This window comes from Mirounga leonina, unplaced genomic scaffold (genome assembly GCF_011800145.1).
Source record: "Mirounga leonina isolate KUSES-001 unplaced genomic scaffold, KU_Mleo_1.0 Mir_93, whole genome shotgun sequence".
In the NCBI taxonomy this organism is placed as follows: Eukaryota; Metazoa; Chordata; class Mammalia; order Carnivora; family Phocidae; genus Mirounga; species Mirounga leonina.
The window spans coordinates 51,959,156-51,982,566 of record NW_023270854.1 but is presented as its reverse complement, the minus strand read 5'-3'; the positions used below and the strand labels follow the sequence as shown (position 1 = coordinate 51,982,566).

At 39.0% G+C, this 23,411-nt stretch overlaps 1 protein-coding gene across 2 annotated transcripts in view; it reads left to right on the top strand.

Annotated features, from left to right (window-relative positions):
- Positions 1-23,411, top strand: part of LPIN2 (lipin 2) — an 86,904-nt gene that overhangs the window by 33,998 nt on the left and 29,495 nt on the right. For both annotated transcript variants that reach the window (XM_034995887.1, XM_034995886.1), the window contains exons 2-3: positions 14,579-14,779; positions 20,985-21,080. In XM_034995887.1, coding sequence (XP_034851778.1) covers positions 14,588-14,779; positions 20,985-21,080 — 288 coding nt within the window. In that variant the 5' untranslated portion in view covers positions 14,579-14,587. The remainder of the gene's footprint in view (positions 1-14,578; positions 14,780-20,984; positions 21,081-23,411) is intronic.

Below are 23,411 nucleotides of genomic sequence, written 5' to 3'. Positions count from 1 at the left end.
TAGAGAATGTTATTTAGAAACCAAGATCTGGGCTCTAGGTGTGCTTGTTGCTTCTACAGTGTCATTGATTCTAGTACTCCTCTTAACAGAGAAAGCTAGGATGTTAAATGTGCATTCTAGCCCAGGTATAAACACATCAATATTTGTGCATCTGTCCATGGAGACTTCTGATTCTAGTCTAATACCACAGGGTTTGTTTTAGCCTTCCCTCTAGGAAATTGTATTTTTAGAAGCTTCCCAGGTATTTATGATTAATCAGACTTGGGGAATGATAGCTTTGGGATATAGATCTGTTAGGTACATTGTGGACCCAAAGGTCTTGTGGCTTTGTTAAGTAGTCTTTGTTGATGAATACTCCCTTTGTTGTTGAATCATCATTGTTTTCTATTCCTGGGTTAGTCATCATTTCTTCTTACACTGAAAAGAATTTCTATGTCACTCCTACCCCTTCTAACTAAGGGAACTCAGCCAGCTAGGAGAGAAAGTCCCCAGTTTTTTGTAGTGGAGTGGGAAGCCAGTTCAGTCTTATGGCCAGCATTTTTACAAAACTTGTCAGAGAAATTGAGTGTACTTGAGGCAGTGTTAGTGGTTTGAATGCACAGGGAGGCCATGTGTATATTAGTATATATACAACCCACTCAAATGACAGAAAGTTCACAATTTCACTAAAGCCAAATTTATTTTAATCCTTGAATTATCTTCTTTTTGATAAGGCAGTCTGCATTCTTTTTCTCTAAAGCACAGCATTCTTTCTAAAGCGGGTACTTGATCTATCAGACTTGACAATAAACCCTTCAGCCTGGGGTTGTCGAGGATGTTTAGACTGTGAACTTTAGGCCCACACGTGCTTGTTAAGTTAGTAGCTGTAAAGTTGGTTAAAGTAGGTGCAGTGACCTTCGCATTCTACTGGAGTAATTCATCTGGCACGTTCCTACCTGAACTTAACAGGGTACTGTATGATGGGGGTTGAGGGACTTTCAACCCAAGGACTTAACACAATTGGGACAAGTTTTAAATGTCAACTTAATTCATCAGTGATATTAACTGAGGTTTTGGGGGGGACATGAGAAGAAGATGAATTTAGTTTAACATGTCTTTCCCTAGACCTACAAACTACAGGAACATGTTTATTTGTTCCCAGTCTCATGACTGTTATTTCAACTGTAGAAGAGTCATGATGTCAATTCCTGACATCTAGGTCAGTGAGTAAATAGAACTTCAAATAAAGTCAGAATGTTTCTTTTTTTTTTTTTTTTAAGATTTTATTTATTTATTTGAGAGAGAGAATGAGAGAGCATGAGAGGGGGAGGGTCAGAGGGAGAAGCAGACCCCTGCCGAGCAGGGAGCCCGATGCGGGACTCGATCCCGGGACTCCAGGATCATGACCTGAGCTGAAGGCAGTCGCTTAACCAACTGAGCCACCCAGGCACCCCTAAAGTCAGAATGTTTCAAAGGAAATTGTATCCTACCAGTGTGTGGACTAAAGTGATAGTCATCATTGAAAATACAGCATATGGTTTCCTTAGAAACCTGCTGAGATTTTTTGCTTTTCATATGTGAAAGTGAGCGTAACAATCAAATTTCCTGTTTTATCTTAGAGTTGCTTATAGTTATCAGTGATCACCACCAAAATAGGTTAGCTACAGTTGTCTTATCCTAGAAAGTTTAGGATGAGAACATCTTCCTTAAAACATATTTATAACAATTGGGGCGCCTGGGTGGCTCAGTCGTTAAGCGTCTGCCTTCGGCTCAGGTCATGATCCCAGGGTCTTGGGATCGAGCCCTGCATCAGGTTCCCTGCTCTCCGGGAAACCTGCTTCTCCCTCCCCCAGTCCCCCTGCTTGTGTTCCCTCTCTCTCTGTCTCTCTCTGTCAAATAAATAAATTTTAAAAATTAAAAAAAAATTAAACATTTATGACTATAATGTAGTCATACCTTTAGGGCTACTCATAATAGAAAGCTTAACATTTTTCATGTATGATAGCATGTGGAAGAATCCTCATGGCCTTCTAAAAGCATTTATGAAATTCCTACTTACACATGGCCTTGAAAATTACTAAACTTAGCATTAGTGTTTTTAGGAGCTTATGGTCCCAAGATACAGTAAAAAGCCTGGGCATTTGAGACAGACATATCTGAGCTTTTGTCTGTGAATCACAGTGTAACTATTTGGCTCTATGTAAATTGCTTTGTCTCCATGTAAGTTGAGCCCCAGTTTTCTTGCTACTACAATGCATATGGCATTTACCTCACCTAATTGTGAAGATATTTAATCTTCACAATGATGAGGTATATAAAATAGCATTTGGAAGGGATAAATGTTTTGCCCTCTTCTCTTTTTCCCCCCCATCACTTTCGCATGGCTAACACTAGGAAGAATATGGAGCAAAACATCTGAATTGTAGGTTAGGTTATATGTGTTTTTTCAAGGATATGCATAGCTTAAAAAGTTATAGTGTGTGTAATTAAAGAGTTTGAATTTTCACCCGTGTAAGTGAATCTCTATTTTAAGTAACTCCCACATATGAAAAGCCAAACTTGTAAAACAATTAAGTTATTACCACTTTGTAAAATAATTTAAAGGATTTATTTTAATAGCAAACTTCTCCCAGGACGCCAAAGATATTTTAAAAACAATAGCTGCAAAATCAGCCTTGCAAAAATACATCTAAAGCAGTCCCATTCCTAAGTTATTTACCCAGTGAAATGAAATTATGTTCACACAAAAGCCTGTATACAAACGTTTTTGATGGCTTTATTTGTAATCGCCAAAAACTGGAAACAAGCCAGATGTCTTTCAGCTGGTAGATGAATAAACAAACTTTGGAACATCTGAGTAGTGGGATACTATGTACTTAACACCAGGAGACAAAATGCTGATACCTGCCACAATACTGATTAATTTCAAATGCATTATGCTAGGTGAGAGAAGCCATATTCAGAAGGCTACATACTATATAGTTTCATTTATGTGACATTCTAGAAAAGACAAGGATTATAGAGACAGAAAACAGATCAGTGGTTGGCAGGGGATGGGGGAAAAGCATGGACTACAGAGGGGCAGGGGGGCATTTTGGGAAAGGATCTAGTTCTATATTTTGATTATGGTGGTTATTACGTGATTGCATGGTTAAAACTGTACACTAGAAAAGGGTTAATTTTAGTCTATGTAGAGTACACCTTCATTCTTTTTTTTTAAGATTTTATTTATTTGACAGAGACACAGTGAGAGAACACAAGCAGGGGGTAGTGGGAGAGGGAGAAACAGGCTTCCCGCAGAATAGGGAGCCCGATACGGGACTGGATCCCAGGATCCCAGGATCACGACCCGAGCCAAAGGCAGACGCTTAACGACTGAGCCATCCAGGCGCCCCAGTACACCTTCATTCTTTAAAAAAAGAATTGATTTTGAATAGGTCAAGGTATAGCTATTTGAAATTTTAAAATTGCATTTCATAGCACACTTGGCATGAACTAAAATTTAGCCAGAAGTTTGTATATGCTGATAGGTATAACCATTAAACTAATGTTGACTAAGTAATAGTTTAAATGTCTTTCATTATTAACTATAAATGGAATCTTAAACTCATTACATTTCTTAATGATTTCACTTCTGTGTTTCTCTCTAGTCTCCAGTCAGGTTAAATGTTCTTGTAACATAATCTGTCACCTCATATACGAGTAGATTGGGCATATTTTAGGGCATATTTATGAAAGGAAAAAGCATGAACTAAATCATCAGAGACTGCCTTCGTTTCAAGCATTATTCTGTAATTTGGGAAACAAGGGGAGAAGTGACGAAGAGAAATACAAGAACTGTTAAATTTTATAGAGCTGCAATAGTCTGAAACGATTCTGGTCACAGGAATGATACGAGGGTTGAGGCAAGTAGTTAGGGCCCATCTTTCCTAGTGTGCTGCTAGCCCCTTTAGGATCTACGCAAGGAACACGTACTTCATTATGCGTAGTGAATTCTAAAGATATGTGTAAAATTGAACATTTAGTTTTCCTTGCTCTGTGCCAATTCTGTTGCTTTAAAAGGTGAATATTTTGTTAAATTGCTGAGCATTAGGAAAATGAAACTGTTGCTACCAGCTATTTACCTTGAAGGCTGTGCCTTATAGAATTCTAATGTTGGGCATTTTCATGTAAGTAGACTCCCTAGTAGGAAATGATAACCTAAGTTCTGTTTCACCCTGTTTTCTATAATAGTCTTTGGTCATGGTATGATCATTGTCACCTTCTGCCTTACCTCAGCTTCAGCTGACTTCCGCATACTGACTTCCCCTGACAGACCAGCCAGTGGTCTCTTCTACAAGTTGCTCTGGGGCTGCCCTGTGTTCTTCAGAGTGATCTGCACAGATGTTATTTGTTCTCACGGGGATATTTTTAGATTTACCCATTGAAGGTGGGTGTCATTTTTAATTGTCACTCACATACACCAGATTTATGCAAGTTTTTTTCGGTGAAGTCTTAACTAGCATCTGGAGAAAAGCATTGGTTTCAGAATATCTGAGCATTGGTGTTGAAACATTGGGTTGGCCCCCACTATTCTTGGCACTTTTCTTAATGTGTGGCTATGTGTATATATACACACACATCTATCTTCATTTACTTCTTGAATTTCTCTCTTATTTAGGTTACAGTACAAAACATTGTGTATATTTCTCTCTCTCCTTGCTGATTCTGTTCACTGGATCTTGCATTCATTGATTCATACATTTGTTGGTCCAAAAATACTCATTAAAAACCTCTCATTGCTAGGCATTGTGCCAGGTTTTGGGGAGACCGTGAAGCATACAACCCATCTTTCTTTGTCAGAACTTTGGAGGTGGGCTACTGTGGTGAGTGCCTTTGTGCTGTGGTAGGGAAAGGGCAGGGCGGGGCTCCCTGGACGCACCTAGCCACAGACCCCTTGCTGCCTGCGGCTTTCTTAACCATTGAGAGCCCATGCCTCCTTGCGCCATCTCTTTTTCATCTTCTTTTGGATTGTGCTCTGTGTGGGCATACTTTATTCCCATCTCTTCCCATCTCTTCTTTCTTATGAAATATTAGATTAACAGCCAACAGTAGTAGCTGGATAGATTGAGAAGAAAACTTAGTTTGGATTTTGGAGGATTGTCCAAAAAATTATTAGGCCAGTAACTGGGGTGGAAAGTAGGGAATTGATAGTTTTTGAACATTAAATAGGGGACACAGTCCTTCCTTCAGTTGTACCTGCTGAAAAGTCAAAGCAAATATTCTAGTAAAACTTGGGACCACCACTTGGGAAAAAAATGTATCTTGCTGTGGCGGCAAAGTGTCTTCCCTTTTTTCAACCTTACTCAGCCCAAGATAATTGTTCATCCACTTTGCAGCTAGTGAGCATGATGAAATCACAGAGAAGTGAGCTCAGTAAGCAGAAATCTGTGCTTGCAAACTTCCTTGAAGAGAATATGTCGTGACAGATTAGAAATCTGAATTTATCAACTCACCGGCCAAAACTTAAGGCCAGCCTCATGTTTTCTCATTAAAAAAAAAAAACAAAACCCAAACTTAAAAAAAAAAAAATGTCAAATCACTATGTTGTACACCTGAAATTAATGTAAGCTTGTGTGTCAACTGTACTTTAAAAAAAAAAAAAGTTCTGAGTTGTTCAGGGGAAGAAGGCTTTCACTAGTTTTCTCAGGGTGTTTTTTTGGTGGTGGGGAGGGCAGGTTGTAGAGAGTTCCAAGTGGCTTTATCAGGTCAGAATCAGTATCCACCTAGCTGTATTTAAGTCCTTTGTTGGTAAACATCAGAAATGGACACTGAACCAGCCAAGCAAACAAAGAAACTTACGACCATTCATGAGTCAGAGAAGTGATGAGAGGGCAAGGTGTGGGGCTCTGTGGCATCTCAGTGTCTTGAGCTGGTGGGCCTTCTGGATTATTGCTCAGGTAGCTCAGCCCAGCTAGATTCTTGTTGCTTTGGCTCTCTATACACACTTTGTCTGGGTCAGAGGTCTCCCTACCCCATCAGTCAGCTGGTGCCAAGGTCTAAGTCCCAAAGCCCAGATATGGTTACTAGGGATTTATTTACCCCTTTGTTTGGAGGGTTTTCTGAAAGATGAAATCATTGTGATCCAGGGAGCCTTATAATTACCCTCTGATCTAGCTGTTGCATCATGGATCTGTTCAAATTCCAAAGCAGGAATATCGGGTCAGAAAATTTCCTCTTCTCACCTATCTATCCTGAAGGTTGATGTTGAATAGTATTGGGTTAAAATTAAGGAAGGAACTGCTAGGAGAGCAATCTTCCCAGATCAGAATTTTTATAAATGAGGGGTACCTGACTGGCTCAGTTGGTAGAGCATGCGACTCTTGATCTCGGGGTCTTAAGTTGGAGCCCCACATTGGGTGTAGAGATTACAAAAAAAATAAAATCTTAAAATTTTCTTAGAGAACCACTGCCAGTCTAGAATTCAAGTCTTATGAAATGATCAGGTCAGCTGTTTATTAGAATATACGAAATTCAAGGTCTATTTAGTTTGGGTTACACGTCAAGGTAATAGATACGCCTTAAAGGACAGGATACTCGGTTTTCCCAAGCTGAATCAGGACTGGGAGGACAAAGTTCATGCAGTAGAGACTGAGTTAGTTCCCAAACCTGGATGCCTATTAGAATCATGGAGAACCGATCCTTAAGACCCCACTTTCAGTTTTTTATGTCTGGATTGGGGTCCGGGAATCTACATCCTTCAGCACCAAAACTTGATTCTGTTACAGGTGGTCAGAGGACTACTCTTTGGAAATAGTAACCTTGCAGTGTGGTCCTTGTCAGTTTTCTTCGCTTAGCAGGGAAAAAAGTTGGTTAGACCTAAAACAGTCCGTGACTGTGCCTTCAAACAAGGGAGGTGATAGGGTTGTTCTTCTCTAGAAAGACACCTCAGAATCTACAGGGAACTGACTAGAAACCAGATCCTCCAAAGAACACCTCATCCTGGCTAAATCTGTGTCTCAGGAAAGAATCTTCTGAGGCTAGACCCCAGCTCCGATAGATTTCTAGAATTCCCCTGTACATCTTCTCTAAAGAAAGATCCAAGACAGCAGCCAAGGCTTTAAGCCTTCTTATAGTTCATTTTATGATAGACTGATTTTGGAGGTAGCAAAAACAGGCATGGAATTTTATTATAGGATCTCTTGCTTTTACGTGGAGCTATGCTTCCCTAACCTGGGTCATCTTCATAATTAGTTATTAAACTTCAAAAAAATTCAAGAAAATTTGCATTTCAAAAAACTGTTAAGGATGATTTTCATAAACACAGAATTTTGAACCAGTGCAATAAGTAAAAATTTTTGAAGTTTAGCCTTAGTAGGAAGTTCCCCACCAAGTCTGCCCTTTTTATTTCCATATTTAAGTTGGTTTCTTCATTCAGCAGTATTTACTGAATCCCATCTATGTGCCAGATGTATTTCTAGCTCTTGTCTAGAAATTGTGGCGTGATCCTAACCAGCTGCTTCCTTTCCCTTAGCATCGCCTTGGGTCTGTCACAGGTCCTACTGATTTTCAGTCTCCTCTGCACTTCTTCTGCCTTTAGAGCTGTGCTGTCTCTTATTTGAATTGTTGTACAGTACTCCGGAATTTTGCTGGGAGACACTGGGTTTTAGTTTACAGATTCTGTACACGGGGACTGAATGGTCCTAGAAATGAAGGAGAGCCCTGTTTCCACAATCGCGGGACAGAAGGGGACCTGCTGTGATCTTGAGGAGACTTCAGGGCAGTGCAGTTTAGAGGTGCAGCTGTCAGCATTTCCTCATGGACTTTAGTTTCAAGGAAATCAGATGGGCCTTACTGCACCATCTACTTTGGAGCCCTGGGGTAAGGCCCTTCCCTCACCAAGGGCAAGGGCTGTTCCTTATGCTGCAGCTATTTCCTGTTCTTAAGGCAGCTGTTTATAAAATAAGAAAAATTAAACAAATTAGCATTTTGTTATTATGGGGGATTAAAAAGCTGAGTGGTACAAAGTAAGGCATTTATTTGAATTTAAATGGCCAAGAGTGGCTTCTCCAGGAAAGCTGGGTTCCTTTTCAGGCTTAGTGTCAGTTGTCTGTTCTCACTCAGAGGTAGTACTGTTTTGTATAGTTTTCCGTTACAAATGTCTGGCCAACTTGAACCTCATTTAGTTCTTTGTGATCTCCATATTGTCTGCTGGCCACCGAGTAAATGTTAGAAAATGTCTTGACAGGATGTGGGCAAGTCCTCTGGGGGACTTTTCATTCGCAAATGCCTGACCTCCCAGACTAGGGAGAAGCTTTCAGCAGGTGCTTCTGTGTCTGCCCTTGCTGCCTTTCATCTCCTTACTTTTTTCAGAGTTCAGTTCTCAGCTGATAGTGCCCTCCAGTTCATGCTTGGCTGCCTTTAAGAGACTCTGGAATTCCTGGAGGACTGTAGGACTTAAGTACAACTTGAGTTCAGCCCTGAGATCTCTTGTCCTCAGGCTTACCAGCTCACCTTGAGAGGCCCATGATTTAAGTTACTGGGGGAAGTAGCAAGAAGGTTGGGATCCTGAGTCACAGTACAGCTGGGTTCTAGTGAATAATAATGGAAAATAAATACCTTTTTTCTCAACCTAAATGTAAAATGAAATGAAAAATGCCTCTTATATAACCTAAATTCTCTTTTTGACGATCAAATGAAGTATGTTTGAGAAAGTTCTTAAAAAATAGTAAGTGCTACTTAAAGGCAGAATATAAGCTTGGATGCCTGAAGGAGGTTGGTCTAGGAGCATAGGTGTAAGCTGGAATGTGTACAAGGCAACAGTGTTCTGGTATTTGTTTGCTGAAGTATCTAGAAGTTCCTGTTCCCTCATAGCACACTCCTCACATCTGTGAGCAGAAGGTTAGAATGTTCAGGGCAGGTTCTTGGATAAAAGCTGTTCGTCTCTGTCCACAAGCCCCGACCACACGTGATCTCCCAGGAAGTCTGCTTCCTAATCTTGAAATGCAGGCCTAGCAGGAAATAGTATTCAGTGCTACCTCTGGTGATAGCGTGTAGAGGAGACTTGGAGGGCCAAGCAGCCTTAAGTAAAAATAATATTCCAGTTGCTAAAAGCAGCCCACTTGCAACAAGAAATCCGGAGGGGGAGGGGCGGTCTCATCAAGGCTTTTGGGATCCGTGCTTAGAGCATTTCTATCACTTAGAGATGCGGTTAAGGACAAGGGCTCTAGAATCAGACTTGAGTTTGAATATCAGCTTTACCACTTAGTGTGGTGACATTGGACAGTGCTGAACCTCAGTTTCCTCATATAAATGGGAATATTGATCTCTAACATTCAGGAACTAAAGTACAGGCTTACATAGCACTTGACATGTGATGGACATTGTAACACCTGTAGTTGTGTTTGTTAGTAGTAGTACTGCTAACTAGTTAATAGTATTGAATAAATATATGAAGGTAACTTAAAACTTAGGAAACAGATTTTGATGATATATATGAGTGCTTTGGAATGTATCCATTTTTGTATTGATCACAATTTAGAAATTGTGTTTTTTAATAACACCTATATCTCTTTTCCTTAGCAAAAATTATTTTTGAACATATCACCTTTAAATAATGTGGGGCAGTTTTTATAGGAAGAGGATCTGTACTTGAACCTATTTACTGATGGATTCCATTTATAAATCTCTACTACATATTATGATGGTTTACTTAGTTTCTCTGATGCTCAGGAAAAGCTGCTAAACAAATCTTTAAATTTTTGGTAAATAATTGAATCTTGAAAGCTACTCATTTATTCCAGATACTAGTGTATGTTTACTTTAAAATATTTGATAAGAAAAATCTGATAGTGGACACTATTGAATTTTATTCATGAAGGACTGATTGAAATCTATTGAATTTTATGCATAAAGGGCCATTTAGTTTCTGATAAGTATTTTAGTTACTGTCTTCTGATTCTTCCCATTTTTAGTTTAGTGATCAGTAAGTGCCTCCCTGTCTTGGGAGCTCCCAATATTTAACCCAGCCCATGGGAGCCAGTGCCTGCACCTAAACACACTTTACATTGTATACGTTGTATATCAGTCAGGTCTATCTGCACCACTGTGTCTAGTTTTGGATCTCCCATTTAAAGAAAGTTCTCTAGTTTGTCATAAAAGTGAAAGTAAACCCAGTCATTTTAGATATTTTAAGGAAGAAGAATGTTTAGCCCAGAATAGATGAGACCTAGTTATGGTTGTACAACAAACTCTTCCGTGTAAGTGGTATCATTTAGAAGAGGGTGGTGCATATCCATTGTGAGTTCTAGTGGACATAGTAACTAGGGCTGTCTGATACAGTTATGAACTTCTTGGTGAAAGGAGTGAGTCTTTGTCAGTGAAGTACCCCAACATTGAAAAACAGTAGGGCAGTTATGATGTTTAAGAAGATAACGTGTCTTAGTTCAGGCTGCCATAACAAAATACCACAGATTGGGTGGTTTAAACAACATTTATTTCTCACAGTTTTGGGGACTGGGAAGTCCAAGATAAGGTGCTGGCCAATTTTAGTTCCTAGTGAGGGCCCACTTCCTGGCTTGCACACAACCACCTTCTCTCTGTTTCCTCACATAGTAGGAGGAAAGAACATGAGCTCTCCTAATGAGAACATTAATCCCATCTTGGAGGTCCCACCTCTTGACCTCATCTAAACCTGATTACCTCCCAAAGGCCCCATCTCCAGATACCCTCACATTGAGGGTTAGGGCTTCAACATAAGAATTTGAGAAACAGACACAAATAGTCAATAACAATATTTAACCTTTTTAAGCCTTAATTTTATTATCTTTAAAAATAGAAATAATAATATTTACTCATTCATAAGGTAGTTCTGAGATAATGCATTTTGGTTACATACATAGTGGGGTGCCTGGGTGACTCAGTGGGTTAAGCATCTGACTCTTGATTTCAGCTCAGGTCATGATCTCAGGATCGTGAGATCGAGCTCTGGCTCTGCATGGGGCATGGAGCCTGCTTGGGATTCTCTCTCCCCCTCCATCTGCTCCACTCCTGCCTTTAAAATATTGTTAAGAATTTGGTACATAGTAAGATCTCAAAAAATGAGTTGCTGCTACTGTGATGATTAACTTTACCATATTTCAGGGATGTGCTAGAAGTGCTTTTGGTATTTGAAAGACTGGTCTAGATACTTTCAGTTCTAAGGATCAGTTAATACATGTTTATATTTTCTTTTGTGCTTGTGAGCCTGAAGATAGGGATGCTGCTCTATGAACATCGTTCAGTTCCACATTCCTCTCTCTCTATTGGCATCTTTATGTCCATCTGCTTTCTGATTATGTATGTATTCTTATTCTGTCTTTGCTTTGTCTCTCAATTTCCATCTCTCTGTCTCTGCATCCCCTCTCTCTTATTCTCTGTCCCTGTCTGTTCTTGAATTTATTTTCTCTCTTCTACTGTTTTTTTCTCATCATTCGCTCTAATGAATAATTTACAGTGTATATTATTTTGCTATATTTTTTAATCTTTGTTTTACTCAAAAGGTAGTGTCTTCAGTGAGGTGTATCCCTGACATGTGACTGTGGGTACTTAATCGTCTTTCTGCCCCTGTTCGGAGTCCCAATTTCCCAGACGTTGAACAGGACAGGTGTAAGGCCTGAATTTGTTCTCACTTAGCTTTATTATGGCTAGTGCTGGGCTGGACATGTAGGAATGAAGTTTTTTGGTGATAGATAATGCTTAAAGAAGAAGCTGTTTAATGTATCATGTGTACAACAACCAGCTGCTTTCCCCACAGACATAACCATGAGGAGCCCCCTTCCCCAGTTTAGTTGGAGTTCCCCTCCTAGCAGAAGTGTGCCCCTCATTCCTAGGGTGTAGCTAATGTTACAGCAGCAGGACTCCCTTTACTTTTGTTTTCCCAGCCTTCATAATACACACAGAATTGTTTTATATCTGCTAAGAAAAAAAACAGTCATTTGATAGCGTATATTTTTCTACATTTAGCAACTGGCATTTACACAGTAGACTGTCTTGTATAACAGCACATCCTTTAACCATGGTAATTAAAATCATTTTGAATAGATGTAGTTACACTTATTTATGGATCCTGTGTTCTAGTTGATGTTAAGCTCCTTACACATTTAGTTTTTAAGACTTGTTTTATGGCTGAATGGAGATGCTTGAAGTTAACATTTTTCATTTTCTTTTAAGAAAAGAATATATATAATTATATAATTAGTTATGAAATTTTTAAAAATTTGTAACAAAACTCATTTTTAACTTGCCACCAGTCAAGCAGTAATACAAAGATTGACTTCTTGGGTGATGGTTCATGTACATGCTGTGACAATCAAAAAGCATGTTGTGAACATATATTACTCAATGGAATATGAACATGATACATGCAGCAACCTGGATGAATCTCTATAGCAATAGAAGTGGGAAAAGGCAATCACAAAACATTATATACCATATTCCATTTATATAACTTTCTTAAAAATGACAAAAATAACAAGTGAAGAACAAATTAGTGGTTGTCAGGGATTAAGGAGAGAGTGACAGAAGTGGCTGGGTGTGGCTATAAAGGCCAATAGAATGGATCTTTGTGATAATGGAAATGTTCTCCATTTTGACTGAATGAATGTTGATATCCTGATTGTGGTATTGCACTAGAATTCTGCAAGATGTTGCCATTGGGGAAACTGGTTTAAAGGATACATGGGATCTCTTTGTATTATTTCTTAAAACTACCTGCCTGTGAATCTACAGTTACTGCAAAATAAAAAATACTAATTTTTAAAAATGAGATATAATACGAGTATTCTGATGAAATATTTCCTCCCTACATATGTTTCTCTCTTTTTTGTCTTATTTATTGATGGTTCATTTGATCATTCCTTTATTCATTGAGGAAATCATTATTGAACACTTGCCTAGTTTGGCCTTACCAAATGAATCCTTCTAAAACCAAAATCACACCAACTTGTAACTGTTTTGTAAAGGATACTGCCCGATTTAGTAGTGAGTTTAGCAGTTAGTTTACATCCTCAAAGTTACCTCTTTTGTAGATAAATTTTGGGGCCTTGGTAACATTAAAATATTCAAAAAATTTTCTGGGATAAAATTGTGGCTGTGCTTAATGGTGTAAAACTGGTGGGTCTTGATTACACATTCATCTGTGTAGAAGAGGAGAAAAAAATGTTTAAGTGGAATCTGGGCACTGCCAGCAGGCACGCCCTCGCTTGTGGGGAGTAGGGTGACTTTCTCTAGAGGCAGATGTCCTGGCAAGCCCCTAAGTTTTCCCAGTGGAGTAACATTCTTTCTCCCAATTCAACTTTGGACTTATCTGACAACATAAAATGTGATCTTTGGTAACTTTTCTGAGCATGTAACTTTGAGCTTAAGGCTCCTTAAAAGCTGAGTTTAAAGAGACAACTGTGCTTATGATGAATGACCTAAAGAATAATCTGTCTGTTCTCTGGTTCAGTAAAAGTTGGCCTCTGGATTAGCTGGAGCTGTGGAGGATCTCTTGTTTGGTCTATGTCCCACCTGTCCCCAGGAGAATGATTTGCTGAATTGTGCTTTGACATAATACGAGGGGTGTCGGTGTCTAATGAATGAAATATGGTGGTATTTGATAGCTGGAGATGAAATTTGACATCCTTGGGACTGATGAGGAGCTATTTTTTTCTAATTAGTAAAAGTTGAGGGAGATTCAAGGAGACTTCCCCACTGGTCTTCAACACCTACTGTATGGTGGGCTCCCCAACCTGTGGTCTTAGCTGCAGCCGCAACGGATGTGGGGCACAAGAGGAAGCATTTCCTCTCATCCCTCAGCCCTGGTCAGGTGCACACTCCTATCCTTCCTTGACCCTTTCTGGAGGAGCATTTTAGAGCCTAGTGATCCTGATTTGACTAATTATTGTTGAGCAACACGATTAAAACCCTTTTCTTTGCTTTGTAGAACATGAATATATATGTTCCAGTGAGTTGTGTTCAAGTATTGAGGGGATTTTCAATAAAAGTAATGTTATAAATAGGTTAGACCCGGTCTAGCTCACCCAGAGTTTATTTAATCTAGCATGTCTCTGAACCATATCCTATTAATAGTTTTGTAGAAAACTCATCTCTCACTTGTCTTCAGCAGAAACAACCTGTTTTCTGGTTTCTTCTGGAGGTGATCATTGGTCATTTTTTCTGCTTGGCTACTGTGGTCAGGGTGGATGCAGTTGCCTCACGTTCCCAATGATCTTGGGCAAGAGGGCAGTGGTGGTAGTCTGGGTTCTTTGGTGGTTCTGTGCAGATTCTAAACTTTAGGGGTAACCCCTACGGGCAGCTGCAGGATCCATGATGATGGAAAAGAAAAGGGAACTTACGCATGCCTGAGGCCCTGGCTGGGACAGCCTCTCACAAAAGGACCACCTGATTTTGTCCTTGTGTGGAAATGTGTAAAAACAGTGGTAGCATGAGACTTACTGGTTCGAAATCAGCAAGGTTAATAAAATATGTAATATGGTTTACAAATGTGCAATGTCTTTTTAATTACTACTGTTTTTTTCTTTGTCATCAGATCCACAAATTCATTGTTACTATCTCATATAAATTTTTTTTTCCTTTGTAGTTTCAAACCATGAATTATGTGGGACAGCTGGCTGGGCAGGTGATTGTCACTGTGAAGGAACTCTACAAGGGCATTAACCAAGCCACTTTGTCCGGGTGCATCGATGTCATTGTGGTGCGGCAGCAGGATGGCACCTATCAGTGCTCGCCTTTTCATGTTCGGTTTGGGAAGCTGGGGGTCCTGAGATCCAAAGAGAAAGTGGTGAGTGCAGGGGATAGGTTGTTCTCAAAGAGGGTGAAAGGTTAGATGGTAACAGAATAAATTGTTCTTATGTGCTTTCTGGGCTTCCCCCCGCTGCCACAGAGGTTGGGGGGACGCACACCTGTATGATGTTGAAGATAATGGTATAAGAAGTCAACCTTTATGTGTTATTTTGAAGTTGCTGCTGAATATAAGTCTTACTATAGAAGGTCTCTCCAAGGGGGCAAAAAGGCTGAAAATTATCTTGATAATCCTATTTGTTGCAACTCAGAAGAACAAAATAGAGAAACTGGAGTTATAAATGGGGAAGGTTAGGTGTCTTTGAAAAGTTTATTTACCTTATACAGCACTTTAAAATATTTAAGGAAGGAACACCTGGGTGGCTCAGCAGGGACCCTGCTTCTCCCTCTGCCTGGCGCTCTCCCTGCTTGTGCGCTTGCTCACTCTCTGTCTCTGGCAAATAAAATAAAAAATTTATAAAATATTTAGGGCATTGCCTTCATACCAATTGTGAATGGGATAGACTGATGTAAATTCAGAATACATTACATTTATTTAAACAAAATTAATGCCAAATTTGTTTTGACAAAGCTGTTAAATCTTATTTGTATCTAAATTTTGTTAGTAATACCAGGACTTTTCTCCTGATCTTACTAAATGCAAACCTACATGCCATAGGCTTGTTGGCTTTTATTTATTTTGGGGAAGATTCATTCAGAAAGAAAATAATTTGTGTTGGTTTTCCTTTTTCTTACATTCTCCACCTTCAAGTAATGGAGCGATGGGAAGGCTTGTAAATGTATTTGATGTCAGTCAGTTTAGAACACTGAGCTGGTAATAAAACCTTGCAGGTACATGGTGGTAGTTTTCCTTTCTGCTCTTACCCCACATTATCTACCTGAACAATGTAGGGAGATTTTGTCAGGATTTTGAAAGATTCACAACATATTGGGGCACAGAACTATGTTAGAGGACCACTGGCATAAGTTGGAAACATCTTATTCCTTAAAATAGAAATTTCTCTCTATCTTAATTAAACATAGGTTGTTTTGAGAATGGAAGAAAACTTTTATGGGTTTCACAGCACTGGATACTCTCCCTTCCTGCCCTCCCCTACCACCCCCCAAACACATCTTTTTTTCTAGGGGTTATAAATCAGTTCTCCACTGGAGAGCCACATTGCAGGGTGGCAGGGTTTGTGTGGTCTGGCCTCTGTTCAGTCACCCTTTGGAAACCAAAAGCAGTCGTACCGTTCATTTAGTAACTTGGAAACTGCCCATTGCAAAACAGTGTTCGACCACAGTTAGGCTTCTTGGAATTTTTTATTTCTTGCCAGTAACACTAACCTGTAGTACTTTCAGACTTTATCTGCTCTGGGAGAATTTGTACGAAACTGTTTATGCACTGAAATTTCCCATTAGCTTTGTAAGGATCTATTCATAAAATGGCTTATATGGCACTTTTGTTTGTTCTTCTGTGATCTGTGTTTTTGATCAGCAGATTGGTTAAGTCTTCTGGCCTTTCAGAATGGAATCTGCAGGCTGTTGTATATGTAAGCATTTGTGTATCTGTAAATGGTGTCTGGACAGACAACATACCTCTTTCTACATGCTGTATGCTTCCAATTAAGATGTACAGTTTCTGTACAAGGCTGCCCAAATGATTGTGTTAAATATCTTGTCTCACCCTTGGATTATTTAATAGGAATCTATCCATGAGACACAGGAAAAGAGAAAATTACTTCTTTTGCACTAATATCCCAGAAATCCAAAGGATGTGTTTGGAAGGAAATTTGGCTATTTAACCGAAACACAGCTTTCCTTTGAGAGTAAAACCGAAACCATGTCTGCCTTAAGATACTCAGGCAATTCGGATTAACTGTTTGTCTTATTTTAGGTCAGTTTAGATTAGGGAAAGCTATTCATTGATTTTAAACTAAGACCCCAGTTATGGTGACACATATGAAGTAGACTTGAAATCATAATCACCTTTAAGCCTCTGGTTAGGGAAATAATAATAATTTTCCCACTGTCATTGGTATGTTCTTGTTTGATAGAACACCAATACTCCCAGTATACTTCAAAACTCAAGAGTTGAATTTCAGAAGGTAAACCTGTAGTTGATATTTTAAGTATTAATTTTGTTGTGATTTAACACAAAACTTATTGAAGTTAAATAACCCAGTGTATTAGACAGGAATTTTCCATTGTGGGTGACAAAAATCCACCTCGCACTAGCTTAAACAGAAAAGGGAATTTATTGGCTTGTATAACTAAAGTCCAGGGGCATTTGAATTAATCAGGGCTTTATTTAGAGTCTGAGGGTGTTACCAGAACTCTGTCTCCTCCCACCTCTCAGCTCTGCATCCCTTTGTGTGTGTGCTTTCTAAAATGCAAGATGGCCACAATACCTCCAGGCTTACTTCCCAGGAATTCAGCAACCATAGTAGAAAGAGCTGTTTCTTCCCTCAGAAGCATCAGTGTTTAGTCTCCCTGTCAGACTTGTCAGTCTCCCTGGTCCTATAGCTGGGATGGAATATATTAACTGGTTTGGCATGGACAGCAGCCTCACCCTCTCGCTTTAAGCCACACATGAAACAGATGATGAATAGACCCCCAAAGGACACACCAGAGATACTCTTACCTGAAGAGTGGCATGCCAGAACAAGAGTCTGCTACAGCCAGTATTTCTTCTCTTTTCTTATTAAGATTTTATTTATTTTAGGGAGGGAGGGTGGGGGGGGGAGAGAGCATGAGCAGAGGGAGAGGGAGAGAGAGAATCTCAAGCAGATTCCTGACTGGGCGTGGAGCCCAACATGGGGCCCAGTCCCAGGACCCTGCGATCATGACCTGAGCTGAAATCAAGAGTTGGCAACTTAGCTGAGCCACCCAGGCACCCCTACAGTCAGTATTTCTAAAAAGCAAATCAGTTCTGTTTCAACATCTGTCATATATATTTAGTAAGCCACAGGGGAGGAAGTATGACTATATAGATACGAGTATTGTTTTAGATACCAGTTTACAGGGAGTAGTACATCAAAATGAGTATGCCATTTTTCCCACTGCTGTTGTCTTTTTGTCCATAATCATATCCAGGATCCCACATTGCTTTCACTTATATTCTCTAACTGTTCTATCTTTCCTTACAGCCTTGACTTTTGCAGTCAAATACTCTACCACTGAGCTATACCCCCTCAGCCTTGACTTTTGAAGAGTACAAATGGTTATTATGTAGATTGTCCCTCAGTTTGTGTGATGTTTTCTCATTTAGGGAAGAACGCAGAGTGAGGGTGTACCCCTCGCAGTGCATCATCTCAGGAGGTCCAACATGGTGCCATGCTTTGGTACTGATGATGTTAACTTTGATCCTTTGGTTAATGGTATCTACTGGGTTTCTTCACTGTAAATTTATTTGTGTGGAGAAACTTGGAGACTGTGCAAATACCCTGTTTCTCATTGTACTTCTACCCGTGAATTTTACCATGCACTGATGAATTTTGCCTGCAACAATTATTACTGTGGTGTTTGCCAAATGGTTTTCTGTTTCGTCCTTCCTACTCTATTTATTAATTGAATTCTGTATTGAAAAGCTATCCTTCTCTCTTGTTCACTTACTCAATTATTTAGATCAGTATGGGCTTCTGAATATTAATTTTACTCTGTGGGTTATAATCCATTATTATCATTATTTAGTTGCTCAAATTGTCCTAGGTTTGGCAATTGGTAGTTAGCTCCTTCAAGTTGAGTCCTCTTGAAATGCTCCCATCATTTTTTTGAGCACTTCCTTACTTTCTGGCACCATAAGATACTCCAGAAGAATCCACTTTACCTGCCTCAGCCCAGGAATTATTTTGTTTCTCTGAGGAACGGTGGTTCCTCTTATTAGAGAATAGTATCTAGAAACAAAGAATCTCAGTAGGTTTGCTCATTACTAACTGAGGTGTCATTGCTTCTAGGCCCTGTCAGTGGGCAGAGCTGGAAGAATCTACGTATGTAGATACACGTACCTACATCTGTCTGTAAAAATCATGAGTTCCCACTGATTCCAATCCATCCCCAGAATGTTCCTCCTCATCTCCTTGTTTGTGACTTCTTTCTCTGACAGTGAGAAACGCCTCTTACTATACAATATGTTTACCTATTTATTCAATCCTAGAATACACATAAAATAATTTCAGAACTGCTAACCCATATCTCTGATTTTTTTTTTTTTAATTACTAACTACGGTATTTGTTTATAGTTTTTTGTCTTCAGACTTAAAATAGTCAAAATACCATTTTCCACTTAGGCTAATTTTCTTCCTTACCCTGCAGCATGGCTATGTTACTTACATACAGGATTTTTGTAACAAGCATTTTGACAACATGTGTCAGCTAATGACTTTCAGTGACCTGATGTGACCCAGCACTCAGTGTCAGAAGGGATAATTGGTCCTCACTGGGAAAAACCCAGTGGACCATGCACTTGTTCCCACCATCAGGGCCTTGCAAAGCTAAGTACAATTAGATTGTGGACTGCTCTATTTATACCTATATTATATTTTTATGTCCCCTGAACCAATCTGAAACTGGAGTTTACAAGTTTATCAGTAAGAGTTTTGAAAGTTGGGGGGCACCTGGGTGGCTCAGTCAGTTAAGCATCTGCCTTCAGCTCAGGTCATGATCTCAGGGTCCTGGGATCGAGCCCTGCGTCAGGCTCCGTGCTCAGCAGGGAGTCTGCTTCTCCCTCTGCTCCTCCCCTGCTCATTCTTGTGTGCTCACTCTCTCTCTCAAATAAATAAAAATCTTAAAAATTATTTTTTGAAAGTTGGTATTCATTTAATATAAGGTATTTAAAGGCATTTATTCACAGTCAACAGATGAACAGCTACATTATTTTTAAGTGATAAGTAGTATTTATACATACACACACACACACACAGTTCTTACTTTGCATTGTAATACAGATCATTATAATGACTGGGCAAGCTGAAACCATGCAAAACAAACTTAATAATAACTGAGAAAAATTAGGATTTTCTCATGATTTTTATAAATTTTTGTCAAAACTTAAAAATTTCTGTTATAACTAAGAAAATGAAAAATAACAATGATGTTTAGTACACGCCAATTTAAAACATTAGAAACATGGAGGACTAAAGTGTCTTATTTCTTTGTAAAATAACTTACCAAGATTAATTGGTTTGAACAGTGCTTGTCTTCTTTGATATAAAACTTGTAGTATGGAACAAGCATCTTTTCTTTGTCTTGGCAAATTATCGTAACTCTTTTCTGAGTCTGGATCAGCTTTCAGGTTTTCATCTCTGGAACATTATCATGAAGTATGTCTGTGAGTTCCTTCAATGTGAAGTGTTTTTCCTATGTCACTTCCTCTGGGCTGTCTTCATCCTTTTGTCACAACCACTTTCCTCCTTTGTGTGGATAAGCTTACCTTCATCAAGTTCCTCTGGCTGCACATCTTGAGTCGTTTGAATGCAGCAGGGTCACCATTCCTGCAGTCAGCTATTTCTTCTATAACTGTTGACACTCAGTTTGAATTTTGCTTCTAGTAATATTACTTTTTGTTAGGTTAGGTTGCACTTTGATCTTGGCCAATTTCTTCTTTATTATCCATTTTTATAAAATGTCACATGGGTTTATTAATGAGAGACAAGGAGACAACTACAACTATAAGCTTTGCTTTCTGTGCCTGAACTGAATAACATATATGCTTTGACTAGTCACCAACAGACTTTGAAAAATGATGTGATGGATTACTGATCATGATTGGCATCTGTTTTTATGTAGTGGTTTGTAGACAGAAGAGCAGCCAGTGAATTTTGTGCTTTCTGCAGTTACAGTTAACATACCACAGTAACTGAAATCTGTGTTTGTCTGAACCATGCCGGGTGAGGCCTGTCTGTGCTATAACTCTGAAAGTGCTCAAATGTTCTTTGACAATTATATTTCCCCTATTTTATGCCATTTGGGAAATTAAATAAGTAAAATATTTTATGTCCTAAAAATAAATGATAAAACATTTTCTTTCAGTCCCTTCTTATCCATCCCCTTCCTCCCCAGGTCTGTTTAGTTTTTTAGGGTAGGACGGTAGGGCAGGTAGCAGTGTTCCTCTGGACTGTCAGCATAGGAACCTCAGTACTAAGTTTGGCTTGGTTTAGGTTCAGTGAAAGTTTTAATACTAAATCACACTTTGTTTCTCCTCTTAGATTGATATAGAAATCAATGGCGATGCAGTGGATCTTCACATGAAGTTGGGTGACAATGGGGAAGCTTTCTTTGTGGAGGAGACTGAAGAGGAATATGTAAGTTCTAGTGGGTTACATCCACTTTACACATTGTATTCAGGCCTCCAGGACCTATCCCAAAACAGAAATGTTCAGCAGTTTTCACGGTTATAGAGGTGATTTTTACAGGTTAAACAAGCTTTAGTTTTAGGCTGAAAAACTAAGCTGTCAGGAAGGAGCTGGAGGAGTGAGGAACTTTTCTCCCCACCAAGTGTCAGGGTACAGAGAATGCGCAGAACGCCTTTGCACTTGCTCTTTTTCTCTGTCTTTAATGAGCTTTCTTATTTAGTATCTGTTAGAGTTTACACCTTGACTTGAATACATTCAATTCCCCCTAAATAATGAAGGCCTATCTCTGCCGGCTGTGTGTTTATACATGTGTGACCTTTAAACTTGGAAAATGTGGGGCACCTGGGTGGCTCAGTCGTTAAGCATCTGCCTTTGGCTCAGGTCATGATCCCAGGGTCCTGGGCTTGAGCCCCGCATTGGGCTCCCTGCTCAGCAGGAAGCCTGCTTCTCCTTCTCCCACTCCCCCTGCTTCCGTTCCCTCTCTCGCTGTGTCTTTTTCTGTCAAATAAATAAATAATCTTTAAAAAAATAAACTTGGAAAATGTGTTTACCATTTTGGTTAGGGATGTCAGATCTCTAACCTTGAATAGTCTTGAGAATTAGATTATTATGGTCTCAAAGATTTAAATTAATTGGCCTATATCTTTTTAACTGATTATTGCATGTTTGGCTTCTTTCAGTGAGAGAGCACAGTTCCCTCTGCCACCCCCATCTCCACCCCTTGTATCTACTGATGTGAATGGGGGTGAGCTGTTCTTGATAGACTTAGTGTGGATCTTAGAAGAGGCTTCCTTACAGCTTTTATCATAAAGAATAAAATCTCAGCAAAAATTATAACCTTCAAGTTATTAAAGATACAGGACTACTTTTAGGGGTTTTGAAGATGAACTGCATGTTGGAAGTCATAAATTCACAAAGAAAAATGTTACCAAAAAATAAACAATAGCAGAATGAGATTGTTCATCAATTTTAGTTTAGAGAGACGCCAGCAATTTAGATACCAATATGTAAAGCAGCATTACAAAGTATGATTATGGAAGGGAACCTTTCCAGACCAATATTTTTTTCTAGTACCTTAATTACTTGTTCTTATATTACCTCATTTGTATTTATTTGGCCTAAACAAAGATTTTCCCTCATCAGAGACCGAAGCAAAAAGCAGAATGAAACAAATGAGTTATCACAAGAATAAAATATTTTTGATATGTTCCTTAAAATCATGTGTGTTTCAGAACAGTGATTGATTAGGCTTTGTATAAATCAACAAGTGAGAGGACTGGGTTACTGATAGTTTGTTACCTGGTTCTCATGGTCAGTTCTGATGATTCCATTTATAACTATGCTTAGCAAGGTTAACTTGCAGAGTACCAACTTTCCCAGCCTCTTTTTCCTATTCCATGTATCCTCAAATTGTTTAGATTTTCTTTAGAATACTGTGCTCTTTAAAATTTAAAAAAAAAAAAAAGTTAATTCATCCAACAGTATTGGAATTACTACTCACTGTCACATACTATGATTATAACATGCCCCCACTCTCCAGGAGTTTACAGTTTTAAAGGGAATAAACGTTACCAAAACCCATCTGTCTTCGATTTATTTACATTTTTGTTTCTCTTAAACTTCGTTCATCTAAACTGTATATTGTCAGCATCCTTTTCAAGCCAGTAGTTGTAGATCTACCCCTATCCTTTTAATAGTTGCCCAGTCATCCATAGTATGGACGCACCACAGTTTAACCATTCTTGTTCTGACAGAGATTTAGGTTGTTTCATCCCCCCCATACACTGCAAACAGTGCTAGAACAGAACTAGGAAACACCACCAGAGACAAAACAGCTTTTAAGAAGTACCAGTAAACTTTATTTATAACAAGGACCATTGAATTAAAAGGCCCTGGAAGTTAGAGACCACAGCCTCTCACTTGAGTGTCCTGGGGGCATGCAGAATAATATCCTGTTATCACAGTTTCTCTGTAAGTGTGTGTTGCTGATGAATACAAATTTTGCTTGGGTAAACAAAATTTTGGCTTCAGGGTAATATGTCTACCAAAGCCAAATTCAAAAGCTTGATTTAGAACAATTACGGAAACTCACTCATTTTCAGGACTATTATGTAAAAACTTGAGTACTCTAAGTTCTTTGAGGTTAATTTATACCTCTATTACATACCTTCCATTTCCCCCATGATAAAAAGGGATGAAGTCAGTGACTAAGAAGTTAAATTTCTGAACAGCAAACTTGATCATTTATTTGATATTAAATTACAAGTTTAATTCTTTATT